Raw genomic sequence first — 17,955 nt, 5'->3', positions numbered from 1 at the left:
GGAACAGGACAGAGCAGAGGTAAAGAGGTAAATTATGGACTGGGGAGGGGGCTGAGGAATGAACTAGAAGTATATCTAAATCCAAAAACACTGGGGAAAATGAGTGCAGCTGCTCTTGTAGAGTGCATCGTCTATTTGCCTTTAGTAGATCCATCCCACTGTCTCAGTTGTAACCTATAAGCATTATGCAATCTTAGGATAAACCTGTAAGTCTTCTATAATTGTTATCTGTGTCTGCCTTGTCAGTCCAGTGGATTCAGTAATTTATGTCCAACTGATCTAGGTACCTGTATGCAAATCCAGAATTCTGGCTAATCCTCTCTTTATTTTCTGCATGCTTGTCTCAGGTTAGTGATTCAGAAAATACTGAGGCCAGAGACAGGCATCCAACTAGGATATCCAAAAATTGGTAAAATTGGCAGTTTCTATATTTTTCTTAGTATAACCTTTCTTAAAGAATGCAACCAGTGAAGTCAGAATTCCTGATCTGTACTCTTATGCTGCGTACACACGACCAGACTTTTCAACGGACTAGGTCTGATGGTCTTCCTGACGGACTTTCGGCAGAGGTCCGACGGACTTTCTGAATGAACGGACTTGGCCACACATGACCGGAATAAGTCCGTTCAAAAGTCCGTTCATTTTGAACATGATGACATAAACGGGACTAAACAAGGAAGTTCAATAGCCAGTAGCCAATAGCTGCCCGTCGTATTTGGTCCGTCGGACTAGCACACAGACGAACGGTTTTCCCGATTTTTAGTCCGCCTGACTTGAGTCCATCGGATAGATTTAAAACATGTTCTATTTCTAGGCCCGTCTGATTTTTTTTATAAAAAGCAATCTGACTAGCCCACACACGATTGGATCGTTCGAAGGAACTGATCTCGTCGGACCTAGTCCATCTAAAAGTCCGGTCGTGTGTACGCGGCATTATACCTTGTTCACACAGTACTATAATGCACACTGTCTGCATTCAGGGCTGTGCACCCGCAGTCACAAAACTGTCAAATTGGGAGCAGTGGCCATGAAGCTGCTGTGTTCCAATTGACATGAATTTGACTGCCTGCACAGGCATGCAGGGAAGAGACAACCAGGCAACTAGCATTTTCAAGCACTTCAGCATCAATAACGTATAAGAGAGCTTTTGTCTTTGTAGGTTTAAATGGCTAGTCTAGGCAGCCAATAAAACCAGACAGAAATAGTCAAACAGCAAACTCTGAAAGGGTGCCTAACCTTTTCGTAATAAGAGGCCATTGAAGCCCAAATGTCAATGGCAAATTTAACACTGTTAAATTAACAGCATCAGTATGCATTGCCTAATTCCCTATTATCACAATTTCCTACCTAAATAATTTTATCTTTACATATATTTATTTTTATTATTTATTATTATAGACTGCCAAATGAACAACAATGTAAAACAAATATGTAATTAATATTATATACAAATTATTATATAATAATATAATATGATATTTAAGCATTTTTTACATTATTATATTGTTTAATACTGTAATTGTATCTTACAATTACACTATTATACAATTACACATTACTATCTTCCATAGCTGCCATAGCTTCTGCAGCCTGAAGGGTACTTTAATGCAACTGGGGAGTGGCACATCCCCTCCCTCTCCAGCTTACATTGTCACAGATTATGTTTTTCATTAGAGACAGCTAGAAAATGAGAAAACATTTTCTTGTTAGAAAATAACCTTTGTTTATTCTTTATTTGTAAAACAAAGATTTTTACATCTCTTTATTTTAAAAACAAGGATTTTATTCAGTTAATCAAAGAAATGACCAGAAATGATTACAACTACCTTTTTTGGAAAGAACGCTTATTTTAACCTGTGTTGACAGACTTTTGTTTTCATTACATGGATTTTGCAATGCCATACAAGGTCAAATTCACCTGTGAAGGAATTCTGAATGATTTCAGAAGCATCTCAAACTAATGTCCAACTGATGTCAAAAGGATAAGCCCTAAGTCTGTCGATACAGGCCTTGACATATACAGTACTGTGCAGAACTTTTTGTCAGGTATAAAGAAATGCTGTAAAGTAAGAATGCTTTCATAAATATATGTTTTAATTGTTTAATTTGATAAATTTACAAAATGCAAAGTAAGAGAACAGAAAAGAATCGAAATCAAATCGATTTGGTATGATTACACGTTGTCTTCAAATCAGCATCAACTGTTACACTTGCACACTTTGTACACTTGCACAGGGATTTGTTAGGATTAGAGTCAGGTGTATGATTAACCAATTATACCAAGCAGGTGCTAAGGATCATTGATTTCATGTGTAGGTTAAAACACAGTTATTATCTGAAACAGAAATGGCTGTTTAGGAGGCTTACAACTGGGTGAGGAACAGCCAAACTCTGCTACTAAAGCGATATTGTGGAAGACCGTTTCATGTCATAGGTCATACACCATATCAAGACTGAGCACAGCAATAAGACTCAATGTAGTTTTACTGCATCAGCAAGGTCTCCCCCTGGCAGAGATTTCAAAGTCAAAAATGTGAATGAGGGGTTAAAAACCCCAGAACCAGCGCAAAGTGGAAGGATAATTAGTGCAACTAAAATAATTAAACAGGTGAAAGTTGGTAAGGAGCAGCATGTTGTAGAAAAGAAAATGGCAAAGTTAAAATCAATACTAAATTGATTAAACCGCGCTCCTTCCCTAATAAAGTGCAAACATGCAAAAGTGGTTTCAACTGAGCACCAAAGTGATAATATAATAATATGTGTATAAAAAGTCCAAACACAACATAAATTCAGTAGTGCAAATAGTGAATATTCAGACAATGTATCAACTTCTTCAGATATTGTACACAATCTTCAAATCCCTGCTGAGCACTAAGTAAATTTGACTGAAAGATCTTCCACTATCATCACCTGTCACACATCCTACTCACCAGACTTCCATGGCCCCTACTACAGGTAGTCATAAAGTACATATGGGTATATTCAGTCAAAGTAGACTGGGGTTTCAAGATATGCTGTTCAAGCTATTTTGAAAAAACACACAAAGAAACAGGTAGCGTTGAGGACTGTAGACATAGTGGTCAGCCAAGGAAACTTGTGGTTGTGGTTTTTCACCTTAATGCATTCTGTGCACTAAAGTGAAATACCTTCTGTCATGCAACTGTCCCCCAGACCCCACCGTTTTACTTACCTGAACCTGGTCTTTCTCGCCCCTGAGACAAGGATACCAGCTCTAGCCAGTGTCTCATGTCCCAATCGCATAGATTAATAGAAACGCATCTATTGGCTCCTGTTGTTGTCAATCAAATCCAATGACACAGGCGGCGGGGGCTGAGTTCTGCGGTCTGTGTCAATAGAGGCAGCAGCAGGACTCAGGAGCGTGCCCGCACCGGGTTCTCGAAGGAGAGTGCTTCGCCGATGGGGCACTCAAGAAGTGGAGGAGCAACGGGTGCTGCTGAGGGACCCCAGAAGAGGAGGATCAGGGCCACTCTGTGCAAAACCAACTGAACAGTGGATGTAAGTATACCATGTTTGTTATTTAAAAAACAAAACAAGGGTTTAGTAACCCTTTAAAGCAGCCAACGAAATTCACATTATACTTACTTCCCTTCTATATCAGAAGATGTCCAGCAGTGTCATCATCACAGAACTGTCGGAAACTAGTGGGACCCATGTACACCCATCTACTGTCTGGAGAAGTCTGGCCAGAAGTGGTCATTAATGGAAGATTTGAGGCTAAAAAAGCCATACCTCCGACATGAAAACAAGACTAGGCAACTCAACTATGCACAAAAATGTAGGAACTGGGGTGCAGAAAAATGGCAACAGGTCCTCTGGACTGATGAGAAAAATTTGAAATATTTGGCTGTAGCAGGAGGCAGTTTGTTTCCCGAAGTGCTGGAGAGCGGTACAATAATGAGTGTCTGCAGACAACAGTAAAGCATGGTGGAAGTTCTTTGCAAGTTTCTTCAAATGGAGATGGAGATTTGGTCAGGATCTATGGTGTCCTCAAATGTATTCTGCAGCAGGACAACAAGCCCAAACATACAGCCAATATCATTAAGAACTATCTTCAGCACAAAGAACAAAGATTGCTGGAAGTGATAGTTTGACCCCCACAGAGCTTTGATCTTAACATCATCGAGTCTGTCTGGGATTACTTAAAGAGACAGAAGGATTTGAGGCAGTCTACATCCACAGAAGATCAGTGATTAGTTCTCCAAGATTATTGGAACAACCTACCTGCTGAGTTCTTTCAAAAAATGTATACAAGGGTACTTAGAAGAATTTATGCTGTTTTGAATGCAAAAAACAAATATTGATTTAATTTGGATTTCTCTTCTGTTCATTTACTTTCCATTCTGTTAATTGATAAAAAATAAACTAGCACTTCTATTTCCAAAAGCGTTCTTAACCACTTGCTTACTGGGCACTTAAACCCCCCTCAGTCCCAGACCAATTTTCAGCTTTCAGTGCTCTCACATTTTGAATGACAATTACTCAGTCATGCAACACTGTAACCAAATGATTTTTTTGTCATTTTCTTCATACCAATAGAGCTTTCTTTTGGTGGTATTTGATCACCTCTCGGTTTTTTATTTTCTGCGCTATAAATGAAAAAAGACCGAAAATTTTGAAAAAAAATGAATTTTTCTTCGTTTCTGTGACAAAATTTAGCAAATTAGCAATTTTTCTTCATACATTTTGGCCACAATTTATACTACTACACATCTTTGGTAAAAATAACCCAAATTTTTGCATATTATATGATCTGTGTGAAATTTATAGAGTCTACAAGCTATGGTGCAAATCATAAAGATTTGCAAAAAAAGATCACATCTGATGTACTAAGGCGTATCTCCATTCTTGAGACCCTAACAAGCCAGGAAAGTACAAATGCCCCACAAATGACCCCTTTTTGGAAAGTAGACATTGCAATGTATTTAGTAAGAGGCATGGTTAGTTATTTTAAGTTGTCATTTTTTCCCATAATTCTTTGCAAAATTACGATTTTTTTTTTTTCCACAAAATTTTCATTGTAATAGCTTATTTCTCCCACACGGAATGTGCATACCACAAATAACACCCCAAAATACATTCTCCTACTCCTCCTGAGTATAACGATACCACATGTGTGAGACTTTTACACAGCCTGACCACATACAGAGGCCTAATTTTGCAGTAGCACCTTCAGGCATTCTAAGAGCATAAATTACACATTTCATTTCTCAACCACCTATTACAGTTTTGAAGGCCCTGGAACACCAGGGCAATGGAAACGTCCAGAAAATGACCCCATTTTGGAAAGCTAACACCCCAACGTATAATCTATGAGGCATAATGAGTCTTTTCAATGGTTCATTTTTTTCCAGAAGTTTTCGGAAAATGTGGAAAAAAATGAAAACGCATTTTTTTTACACAAAGTTGTCCGTTTATAAGATATTTCCAACGCATAGCATTTACATAGCAAAAATAACACCCCAAAATACGTTATACTACTCCTCCTGAGTATAACGATACCACATGTGTGAGACTTTTACACAGCCTGACCACATACAGAGGCCTAATTTTGAAGTAGCACCTTCAGGCATTCTAAGAGCATAAATTACACATTTCATTTCTCAACCACCTATTACAGTTTTGAAGGCCCTGGAACACCAGGGCAATGGAAACGTCCAGAAAATGACCCCATTTTGGAAAGCTAACACCCCAACGTATAATCTATGAGGCATAATGAGTCTTTTCAATGGTTCATTTTTTTCCAGAAGTTTTCGGAAAATGTGGAAAAAAATGAAAACGCATTTTTTTTTTACACAAAGTTGTCCGTTTATAAGATATTTCCAACGCATAGCATTTACATAGCAAAAATAACACCCCAAAATACGTTCTACTACTCCTCCTGAGTATAACGATACCACATGTGTGAGACTTTTACACAGCCTGACCACATACAGAGGCCTAATTTTGAAGTAGCACCTTCAGGCATTCTAGGAGCATAAATTACACATTTCATTTCTCAACCACCTATTACAGTTTTGAAGGCCCTGGAACACCAGGGCAATGGAAACGTCCAGAAAATGACCCCATTTTGGAAAGCTAACACCCCAACGTATAATCTATGAGGCATAATGAGTCTTTTCAATGGTTCATTTTTTTCCAGAAGTTTTCGGAAAATGTGGAAAAAAATGAAAACGCATTTTTTTTACACAAAGTTGTCGGTTTATAAGATATTTCCAACGCATAGCATTTACATAGCAAAAATAACACCCCAAAATACGTTCTACTACTCCTCCTGAGTATAACGATACCACATGTGTGAGACTTTTACACAGCCTGACCACATACAGAGGCCTAATTTTGAAGTAGCACCTTCAGGCATTCTAGGAGCATAAATTACACATTTCATTTCTCAACCACCTATTACAGTTTTGAAGGCCCTGGAACACCAGGGCAATGGAAACGTCCAGAAAATGACCCCATTTTGGAAAGCTAACACCCCAACGTATAATCTATGAGGCATAATGAGTCTTTTCAATGGTTCATTTTTTTCCAGAAGTTTTCGGAAATTGTGGAAAAAAATGAAAACGCATTTTTTTTTACACAAAGTTGTCCGTTTATAAGATATTTCCAACGCATAGCATTTACATAGCAAAAATAACAGCCCAAAATACGTTCTACTACTCCTCCTGAGTATAACGATACCACATGTGTGAGACTTTTACACAGCCTGACCAAATACAGAGGCCTAATTTGGAAGTAGCACCTTCAGGCATTCTAGGAGCATAAATTACACATTTAATTTCTCAACCACCTATTACAGTTTTGAAGGCCCTGGAACACCAGAGCAATGGAAACGTCCAGAAAATGACCCCATTTTGGAAAGCTAACACCCCAACGTATAATCTATGAGGCATAATGAGTCTTTTCAATGGTTCATTTTTTTCCAGAAGTTTTTGGAAAATGTGGAAAAAAATGAAAACGCATATTTTTTTACACAAAGTTGTCCGTTTATAAGATATTTCCAACACATAGCATTTACATAGCAAAAATAACACCCCAAAATACATTCTACTACTCCTCCTGAGTATAACGATACCACATGTGTGAGACGTTTATACAGCCTGGCCACATACAGAGGCGCAACATGCAAGAAACACCGTCGGCGTTCCAGGGACACATAGCCTGCACATACCAAGAATTACACCCCCAAATACATTATGCTGAGCAAAGGGTAAAGAAAAGATTACCTGTGGTTTTAGAAGCGCAGTTGTCCACAGGAGGATATCACTGGTCCAGGCAGCAGGCAGGGACTTGGTCAGCAACAGCGAACACAGTTTTTCAGGCAGCAGGCAGGGATACTGTCCATATTACAGTCCAGGGTTAGTGCAGAGATGTCAGCAGTGCCAAAAATATTGGTCCTGGTAGTAGGCAGGTCCTTGTGGTGTGGTCAGTGCGGCATGATGGCAGTAAGTCCTACAGGCAGCAGACAGAAGTAGAGCCTCGTTCAGGACAGAATGGGGATAGGGGTAGAGGCTTCTCCCTCCCAAATCTCTTTGAAGCCTCCGAGTCTCCAGACCCTAATCTAGGAATAAGAAAACAAATAAAATTGTTTTCTTCTTCCAGAAAAACTATACTGGAGCCCCTCACATATGTGAGACCCCGTGTTGAATCCCACTAGTCCAGTTGCAGAATACAAGATCAGTCCAAGAGGCAGGCAAATATCGTGGTCAAACAGTCCAAGGTCAGTTCCAGATCAGGCAGAGATATATACAGAATCGTTAGACAGAAGCATGGTCGAATAACAGTCCAGGGTCAGTTCCAGATCAGGCAGAGGTATGTACAGAATTGTTAGGCAGAAGCGTGGTCAAATAACAGTCCAGGGTCAGTTCCAGATCAGGCAGCGGTATGTACAGAATCGGCAGGCATAAGAGTGGTCAAATAACAAGCCAGGGTCAGTTACAAAGCAGGCAGTGGCATAAGGGGTGTGAAGGTGTATGAAGGCAGGAACTGAGGATTATGTTTACCATACTTCACTAAAAATGTATTGAAGTATGGTAACGCCGAAAACAGTCGCCTATACAGAGGCCTGGTTGGGAAGGACATTGTGCACAATAATAAGATGTGTCTCTTCTGACTCCTGCTTTGGTACACACCTTACATCTTTTTTGGCGTCTTTTGCCTGTTGGTGTGGGGGGAATTTTATCCGGAAAGTGGCGCTCGGAGAGTCGACTAACAACGTCTGATCTGATATTTTCTGGTGGGCCGTTTGGGAAAATAAGGGCTGTGAAAATTTCCTCCTGGTAGCCAAAGAAACGTTTGGGGTTTTGGGTGGCGTTGCGGTAAATGACATATGAATTATAAATGGCCAATTGAAAAAAATAAATTGTTACTTTTTTGTACCAATGATATGTCCGTCTTGTGACCAGATATGGTTCCATCATTTGGTCGTTGAAGTCGACTCCTCCCATGAACAAATTATACTCGGAAATACATTTGGGTTTCTTTACGGGGCCATTCCTTCTGGGGATTTCCACGAAGGTATCGTTGTGGATAGAAGACAACATATACACATCCCTTCTGTCCCTCCACTTCACTGCCAGAACCTCCTTGTTTCTTAGACTTGCGGTTTCTCCTTTCCGCAGCTTCTTGTTCACCAGACTTTGAGGAAAGCCCTTCCGATTCTTTTTTACAGTGCCACATGCTGGCGTCTTCTTCCGGTGAAGGTTGTGGAACAGGGGCAGAGATGTGTAGAAGTTATCTACATAGAGGTGGTAGCCTTTATCCAGTAGGGGGTATATGAGGTCCCAAACAATTTTTCCGCTGGATCCCAAATAGTCCGGACAATTAGGGGGCTGTAGCTGGGTGTCCTTCCCTTCGTACACCTTGAAGGAATATGTGTACCCTGTGGCTCGATCACATAATTTGTAGACCTTCACCCCATAGCGGGCCCTTTTGCTGGGCATAAATTGCTTCATTCTAAGCCTGCCACTAAATTTAATAAGGGACTCATCCACACATATGTGTTGGTCCGGGGTAAACAATTTGGGGAATATCTCTGAAAAATAATTTAGTATTGGTCGAATTTTGTAAAGGCGGTCATAATTTGGATCGTTTCGTGGAAAGCACTGGGAATTGTCACTGAAATGTAAGAACCTCAGGATCATCTGATATCTGGTTCTGGGCATTACCGCGGAGAAGAGCGGTGAGTGGTGGAGGGGGTGGGTTGACCAGTAGGTACGTAATAGATTTTTTTGTTGAGTCCCATATCAAATGTGAGGCCTAAAAAAAGCTTGAACTCCTCCACCGTTAGGTCTCTCCATTCGTAGGGGCGGGCATAATAGGAGGTCGGATTTTGAAAAATAAATTGTTGTGCATACAGGTTGCACTGGGCCACAATTGACGCCAACATGTCCTCCGTAAAAATTAAATTAAAAAAATCGATAGGGCTAAAATTCTCCGTGTCCACCTGGACTCCTGGCTGGGCGGTGAAAGGGGGAACATTGGCCTCTCCTGAATTAGGAGGAAGCCACAAGGGGTTCTGAAGGGCATAGGGAAGGCCAGCATGGCTCCTAACCCTTTGGGGCTGAGATGACACCCCACTGGTACTTGGCCTTTCTCGCTGGGGCACTGCGGTGCTGGTGGACGGCACTGCGGTGCTGGTGGACGGCACTGCGGTGCTGGTGGACGGCACTGCCTTACTAGAACGCCTTCGCTTGATGGGCCGGATATCTTCCTCCTCGGATTCATCAGTCAGTGTTTCACTGCTGAGGACTGGCTCATAATTTACGTCGGCTTCAGAATCCGAATCCGAAAAGGAATCTGAAGAGGAGAGCTCCCCGTTGCTCTCGTCGGCCGCGGAAATAATTTGGTACGCCTCCTCAGCGGAAAAGACACGTTTAGCCATGGTAGCACTGATGGGCACTGATGAGGTGGCACAGATGGGCGCTTTTGAGGTGGCACAGATGGGCGCTTTTGAGGTGGCACAAATGGGCACTGATGGGTCGGCACAGATGTGCACTGATTTATTGCACAGATGTGCAGATTTATTGCAGGGATGTGCACTGATGAGGCGGCAGATGGGCACTGCTGAGGCGGCACAGATGGGCACTGCTGAGGCGGCACAGATGGGCACTGCTGAGGCGGCAGATGGGCACTGATGGGACGGCACAGATGTGCACTGATTTATTGCACGGATGTGCACTGCTGAGGGGGCAGATGGGCATTGCTGAGGCGGCAGATGGGCACTGCTGAGGCGGCAGATGGGCACTGCTGAGTCGGCACAGATGGGCACTGCTGAGTCGGCACAGATGGGCACTGCTGAGTCGGCAGATGGGCACTGATAGGTCGGCACAGATGTGCACTGATTTATTGCACAGATGTGCACTGATTTATTGCACGGATGTGCACTGATAAGGCAGCAGATGGGCACAGATGGGCACTGCTGAGGCGGCACAGATGGGCACTGCTGAGGCGGCACAGATGGGCACTGCTTAGGCGGCACAGATGGGCACTGCTGAGGCACAGATGGGCACCGATTGGTACAGATGGGCACCGATTGGCACTGGTGGGCACTGGCGGTGCACAGATGGGCACTGGCGGGCACTGGTGGTGCACTGCGGGCACTGGTGGTGCACAGATGGAGCACTGGCGGTGCACAGGTGGGCACTGGCGGGGCACAGGTGGGCACAGGTGGGGTAGATTTGGACGCAGGTGGGGTAGATCTGGGCACAGGTGGGGTAGATCTGGGCACTGGCAGGGTTTTTAATAGGTTTACTGTCACTTTTAGTATGCTGTAAAACTCACTAACTCCTTCGGTCTCCTCACACGCTATCGCTGTGTGAGGAGACACGTTCGGCAATGGGTGATGATCTCATTTGTTTACGTTTGAGATCATCACCCATTGGAGGCGGCGATTGCGCTGTAAACGGCCGCTGTGATTGGCCGTTTACAGCGATCTGTGATTGGCTGTGTCCAGGGGACACGGCCAACACAGATTTTCCCCGATGCGCGCTCCCGGGAGCGCGCAGGGAGCTCTTAAAGGGGACAACGTCAATAGACGTAGTCCCGAAAATTGAGATCTGCGCTGTAGCCGTCATTTGACTATAGCGCGGATCTCAAGTGGTTAATTTACAGCATTTTCACACCTGCCTAAAACTTTTGCACAGTTGTGTAGGTACAGTATATTAAAAATGTATTTAGATGTTGTTACTTGATCATTTGATCACAAGTCTAATCTAATAATTAATCCTGCTTGTAGCTGCTATATATCTAAAAGCACAAAACCTGTAAAATACAGCTTTTTCTTGTGGTTCAAAGCAAGTGGTTGCTTTGAATCTTCCTGTAGAATCAATAAAATTAATACATTTAATACCGTCTCTGTATACTCAGGAGTGTCTATTAGATGCCGTTTTAGATTTTAGCAGTATTTGTGAATGAGCAGTTAATTAAACCTTATGTTTATTTAATCTGTTGCCTTTTTCCAAAGCAATTAATTATAACATGAATTACAGTGTTGTGTCTACCCAAGTACATTGTAATTATCTTGTTCCTTTTGTGTTGCTAATACTTGTCCAATGAATTAACTGTTGTCAACTGAAAGTCAAATGCATACCATGTATTTTCCTGTATAATCAACAGCAAACATAAAGAGACACTGTCTCTTCTGCCTGTCTTTACTATATACAGTTAGAGTATACTTTAAAATGACTCTATCCTCACCTAAAAATGTAAAATACACCCTGTAATTATCGCCTGTCCATTCCACTGATCGTCTACAACTGCCAAAGAATTCTCTGCATCCAACGCACATCTGGATTTGTCAATTGCCTGGTTTCCTGCTGCAGCCTGTGGTTTCATCCACAACTTTCCATTGGTATTCATGGCTGGGGGAACTTCCCCAATGCCAGAAATAACAGATATACCAGTGGCCTTGTAAGAATTCAATTGAATGGATCCTAATTTGTAAAATGCATGGAAAAATATAAAGGTAATAAATGGGTACCAAATTAACCAAAAGTTAGCCTGGTAAATCCCAATTTTCAGTATATCCTAAACTACTGTATCATGTATAGAAAAAATGGGAGCCCCCCCCCCCCCCCCAGTCTCACATAATGATGGTACTGGATGTGTTGGATCGTCATTTAGTGTTAGGAGAAACATAAAATAAAAAAAGGTTTGAGCAGGAGCAAGTATTGCCCTGCATATCAAATGAATGCGCTAACCACATTTTAGAAGTCTGCTGGTACCCTTCCCCATAACTGAGATCCCTTTTAAGAGGGTTGCTATGGAACTGGTTGAGCCACTGCCGAAGTTCGTCAGAGGGCACTGGACGTTTAGGGCTGGTTCACACCAGATGCTTTCCAGGGTTCTTTTAAACAGCATAAAAAATGCATGCATAGTATTTTCCATGCATTTTAATGGCCCTATTTAAAACCAGTGCAGTCAACAATATTTTCTGCTGCATTTTTTTCTATCTGGATCTTATCTGAAACATGTCAAGACACATGTGCATGGAGCTCCCGGCGCACATGCCCACAAGCTGCCTCTTAAAATGCAATGTACAGGTACATTAATCTGCCTGTACGTGCCCTTCTGCCACAGTATATCTGCGTGGGGCGGTCTGGAAGCGGTTGAGGAGTGGACCAGGAAGCCGGCCGCCGAGTCCTTAAAAACCAATGAGTCAAAGCTGGTAGAGACATCCCCAAAAAGACTTACAGCTGTAATTGCAGTAAAAGGTGGTTCTACAAAGTATTGACTTGGGGGGGGGCTATATACAAATGAACACCACACTTTTTACATATTTATTTGTAAAACATTTTGATAACTATCATTTTCCTTCCACTTCACAATTATGTGCCACTTTGTGTTGGTCTATCACATAAAATCCCAATAAAATACATTTACATTTTTGTTTAGAACATGCCAAAATGTGGAAAATTGCAAGGGCTATGAATGACAATCCAGCTCTTTCCCTCCTCCTGGCAATCTCCCTCTGAGAAATGCAGTTCAAAAGCTCTTGATTTCAGTAGAGTCTCTCCTCTGGACTACAGTTCCCACAGTACAGTGTTGCCTTATTCAGTATTGAACTCTTCCTGCTTGGCAGCTCCATCCTTTTGCTGATATACTGTAGCTGTTAACCAGTTCCTCACCACAGGGCAGCAGCTGCAGCCAGTGTTTCTCTCTCTTAGCCAAGCACCTGGCTACATAGGTATATAGGGTTATTATAATTAGTTTTAAGATACAGGTAGAGGTGGGCAATGTAGTGAATTTTATGTGCTGATTATAATGACCAGTAAGTACATTAGAATACTAGTTTTAAGATGAAAAACATGTATTCTCTTTATTTTTCAGTTAAAGCTTTTCCACTCTGAACTCTTGGCTCAACTTGAACACAAGCTGGAATTAGACATCAAGTATTTGACTGTGGGTACTTTCGTTTCCGCTACTTTACAATCGACACTGTGATAATATGTTCTACCTTATTTATATTAGGGGTTTAACACTTAGTAACTGATAGTGTTTCCTTCGCTATTCCCAGGCGACACTGAAGAAATACCAGGTTGAGCATCGTTCCAAGTCTGAGTCAATTGAAAAATGTCAATCTGAACTCAAGAAGCTCAGAAAAAAGTGTCAGAACAGCAAGAACCCCCAGAAATATGGAGACAAAGAAGTCCAGGTAGGGTTATGAAAAAACGTGTTTTAATTTAATTATATACCAGATCTTACTTGCATGCAAGTTCCCATTTACACTTTCCAGCAACTTGCTGACAGTTGATGAGTGAAAGGTTGTTAAGGATGTGGCGGCCGGCTTCCTAGACCGCTCCTTGACAACCAGCTATTCTTCACACAGAATGATTGGTCAATACATTTTAAAGTTAGTTTGTTTGGGGAGGAGTGGGGGGGTGTTCTGGGCAGCTGTGTCTTCCATAATTAACCCTGTCTGTGCTGCACAGGCAGGTCTTGATGATCAATAGTAACTAGATTTGAAATGTGTCCTAACAAAAAGTTAATGATATAGAGGCTGGGCTTCTTGCCTTGTACAGTATGTTAATGAGAATGGATGTGGGACAGACTCTCGCTAACATTGTTCGAAAACTTGCTGTCAGCTGTGACACTTCCTCCTGGGAAACATCTAAAAGGTGAGACATTTTTAAAACAATGTTGGCATGCTGTGTGAATGGGGACACATAGCAAACAAATAATGGGCTTTTCTCAAATTTGATTTCAAAAGTGGAAATACGCTTTAATGCAACTTTTTTTGTTCTGTGAATCTCGTGTATGACTTTTCTTTGGCAATCTCTCTGCTGCAAATGCTTTTGGGTCTTCTATTTGGTATCTTTATTTCCTTTCACATAGTACCATTCAAACTGGAAAAAATAAGCCACGGGGTAGGCTAGATAGAGAGCAATGAACATAGAAGCAGAACAAAAGTGATCCTACAAGTTGGCCATACCCCGATCAAAATTCGCCACGGTCAACAAGGACTGTCGAATTTCAATCAGCATGTAGCCATCCTCGCTCAACAGAAGGCATTCATTTGATTGACTTTCATTGAAGGGACATGCTGGAAAACGTTTGTATCAGAATACAATGTCCTGACAGGTGGATTCCTTCATCCACCTTGCTTGTGTGCAGGACCACAGATAAGAGGATACCACTGATCCCCTTGTACAGGCCTGAGCCCCATCAGTTGCACAGGGGGGCCTGGGCAGCCTAGAAGCAGAAGGAAGGGGAATCTGGACAGGAGGAGTGGCGACAGCATTGACCGGAACCAATCCCCTGTAGTTGCCCCCTGCAGCAGCGGAAAGCCGGATTCTCCTTATTTCTTTCCCACCACTTTCAGCTGCCTAAGTGGAAACTACAGGGGGCTGGCACTAATACTGGCCCCTCCTTTATAGGTTGCTCTTCCTGCTGCTGCTCAGGCCCCACTGTGTGCTCCTCTTGTCTCCCCAGGGCTACCAGCTTCCTCTCCTCTACCTCCTGCCAGCTGCTGCAGGGGATCGTTTCAGGAGGGAGAGCGATAAATTAAAAATTAATAATTTACTGGCCCCTTCCTTTTCTGAATGAATACAGTGAGTGGTTGGTACCTATCATTCCCTGTGTTTATTCAAGACTGTGTTTACTATGTTTCAATTTGTGAATGAACAGGGACACTATGCAGAGATCTTCCTTTTCATTTATTCTGTGCAGCTGAGCTGAGGTTGCAGAGATAGAGATTGAGCATTGTGTTCTCTATCACTTTGTCTGTATCAATAGTGAGACATCAGGTGTCTGTTTATACCCCTTATATTTCATCAAAGCCCTCCAAGGCTGTTAAAAAAAAGTAAAAAAATAATAATATAACATAAAATTGTAAAAAATAATAAAAATAAAAAACACATACCGTATATACTCGAGTATAGGCCGACCCGAATATAAGCCGAGGCCCCCAATTTACCCCCCAAAAAACTGGCAAACTTATTGACTCGTGTATAAGCCGAGGGTGAGACATGCCTGTCCATCCCTGTGTGTGTGTCCGTCCATCCCTGTGTGTCCGTCCATCCCTGTGTGTCCGTCCATCCCTGTGTGTCCGTCCATCCCTGTGTGTCCGTCCATCCATCCCTGTGTGTGTGTGTGTCCATCCATCCATCCATCCCTGTGTGTGTGTGTCCATCCATCCATCCATCCCTGTGTGTGTGTGTGTCCATCCATCCATCCATCCCTGTGTGTGTGTGTCTCCATCCATCCCTGTGTGTGTGTGTCTCCATCCATCCATCCCTGTGTGTGTGTGTCTCCATCCATCCATCCATTCCTGTGTGTGTGTGTCCATGTGTGTGTGTGTGTGTGTGTGTGTCCGTGTGTGTGTGTGTGTGTGTGTGTGTGTGTCCAGCCTACCTGTGTCCCGAGCCTGTGTCCCGAGCCTCCGTCCCGTGCCTTGCCTCCTTGCCTCCGTCCCGTGCCGTGCCTTGCCTCCTTGCCTCCGTCCCGTGCCAAGCCTTGCCTCCGTCCCGTGTCGTGCCTTGCCTCCGTCCCGTCCCGTGCCGTGCCTTGCCTTGCCTCCGTCCCGTGCCTTGCCAGGATCGCCGCTCTTCGTCGGCGCCTCGGCGGCCATTCTAAAATTCAAAAGCCGCGCCTCCGCCTTCGCCTGTGATAGGCGGAACACTGAATTTCCCAGCAGCCTGTGTTCCGCCTATCACGGACATCGTCTCATCCTCGTCCGTAGTACGAGGATGAGACGATGTCCGTGATAGGCGGAACACAGGCTGCTGGGAAATTCAGTGTTCCGCCTATCACAGGCGAAGGCGGAGGCGCGGCGTTTGAAGGGTAGAATGTCCGCTGTCTGTCTGCTCGACACGCTGATCGAGCAGGCAGACAGCGATGACTCGAGTATAAGCCGAGGGGGGCACTTTCAGCCTCAAAAAAGAGGCTGAAAATCTCGGCTTATACTCGAGTATATACGGTAATTAAGGGTTTATTTACATGGGTTCTCTGGCCCAGACAAGTCTGAATGAGAAGTTTGTGCAATTGCGGCCTCTTGTTACTCTACGGGGGGCACAACAGCTGTACGAACACAGCCACAGGTCCTAATTTGACAGGTGTGCAGGAGAGTGGCCCCGTATGCATACTGTCTGTGTTTGGGGACATACACCTGCACCCACATACCTGTCAAATTAGTACCTGTGGCTGTGTTCGTACAACTGCTTCATCCCCATAGCATAACATAGGCTGCATGCACACAGCTCCAGGCACATAAAAAAAACACTGATTCACACTGTACAGGCCAGAGAGCCCATGTGAATGAGCCCCAAGACCTCATTCACACACGCAGAGCTTTATTTTAACTCAATATAATTGTATCCTTTAGATTTAACAGGAATATTGTAATTATGTTGTGTTTGTGTCTGCTATTAAAGATTTTAGTGTACTTTTAAAGAAAATATTGGTTTGATATTTTCTGGGGGGGGAGGGGGGTGGTCAGGGAGGTTGTAAGGGGTCCTATGATTTCTAACAGTAGCCCTGTTTGTGTGTATGGCCGTGTATGGACCAATTCAAAGAGAGCATCTGTGGTGATTCAGAAAAAAATAATGTGACTTTAGATCCCAGTTCTGGAACAGGGGATACTGCTCCATCTGAAGCCTTAGGCTGGCCATAGACAGTGCAAATTTATTTTCTGCAGCCAGGTTGCAGGAAAGAAATTTTCACAATTCCCCAATCAGTACAAACAGTGCTGACAGGGGAATCCCTCCTGCCAAGCAATTTTCCTCTCCCGGGAGGTCGGGAATGGGCAGGGAAAGCTGTCCCTGCTGGGAGAAGACAGTGATTATCACTAGCGGCTATAGCAGCCCCTTGCAATAATCTGAAACAAATCTGGCAGGGTGGTTGATCCAGCGATTAACTTGATACATTCAGCCTGCCCATTAATGTTTCAAATTCCCTGATGATGTCAGTTGTGACGAAACGTGCCAGGTGCAGCTATGTACGCACTCTACCACGCATGCGCAGTCGCAAGTTGGCCATCTTTGCTACTGGAAAACACAATCTGTCTGCATTTGTCACGCCGGATTGTGCGATTTAATATTTACAAGACATGTGAGTGTATCTCCTCTTGTTTTAATAAAGGTGTATGGTTTTTAGTAATATTACACTATTGCAGTGCTTTTGTTTTCGTGTAATACGGGCCCGCTCTGGAATGAGTTTCAAATTCCATCTGGGCGCTGTATTGGTTCGTGACCTGCCTGTCTAAAAGTGATTCTCTTGTCTGTCGGGAATGCTGGATCATTCTTTATACTAAAGAACTTATTGACCGGGGGGGTCACACGCTGTCAGGTAAACAGAACATGAGAGTGTGAGGTGTCACCTGGCTTTTCTAAAGGATCCTTACCATCATCATGGGACTATCCTTACTATCATCGTAGCATCATGGGACTATGGCATCTACTATTTCTCTTTTACTGGGACTTTTTGTTTAATCACATA

The 17,955-nt window shown here is 43.1% G+C and overlaps 1 protein-coding gene across 1 annotated transcript in view; it reads left to right on the top strand.

Annotated features, from left to right (window-relative positions):
- The window catches only part of LOC143934121 (BAR/IMD domain-containing adapter protein 2-like), a 250,433-nt gene that overhangs the window by 153,528 nt on the left and 78,950 nt on the right, over positions 1-17,955 (top strand). The window contains exons 5-6 of the mRNA XM_077457444.1: positions 13,351-13,422; positions 13,538-13,675. Coding sequence (XP_077313570.1) covers positions 13,351-13,422; positions 13,538-13,675 — 210 coding nt within the window. The remainder of the gene's footprint in view (positions 1-13,350; positions 13,423-13,537; positions 13,676-17,955) is intronic.

The sequence above is a fragment of the Lithobates pipiens genome, unplaced genomic scaffold (assembly GCF_037356315.1).
Source record: "Lithobates pipiens isolate NorthernLeopardFrog02 unplaced genomic scaffold, aLitPip1_a1.2 Scaffold_27, whole genome shotgun sequence".
NCBI classification, from domain to species: Eukaryota; Metazoa; Chordata; class Amphibia; order Anura; family Ranidae; genus Lithobates; species Lithobates pipiens.
The sequence above is the reverse complement of the archived record's forward strand: the minus strand, read 5'-3'. Positions and strand labels throughout refer to the sequence as shown.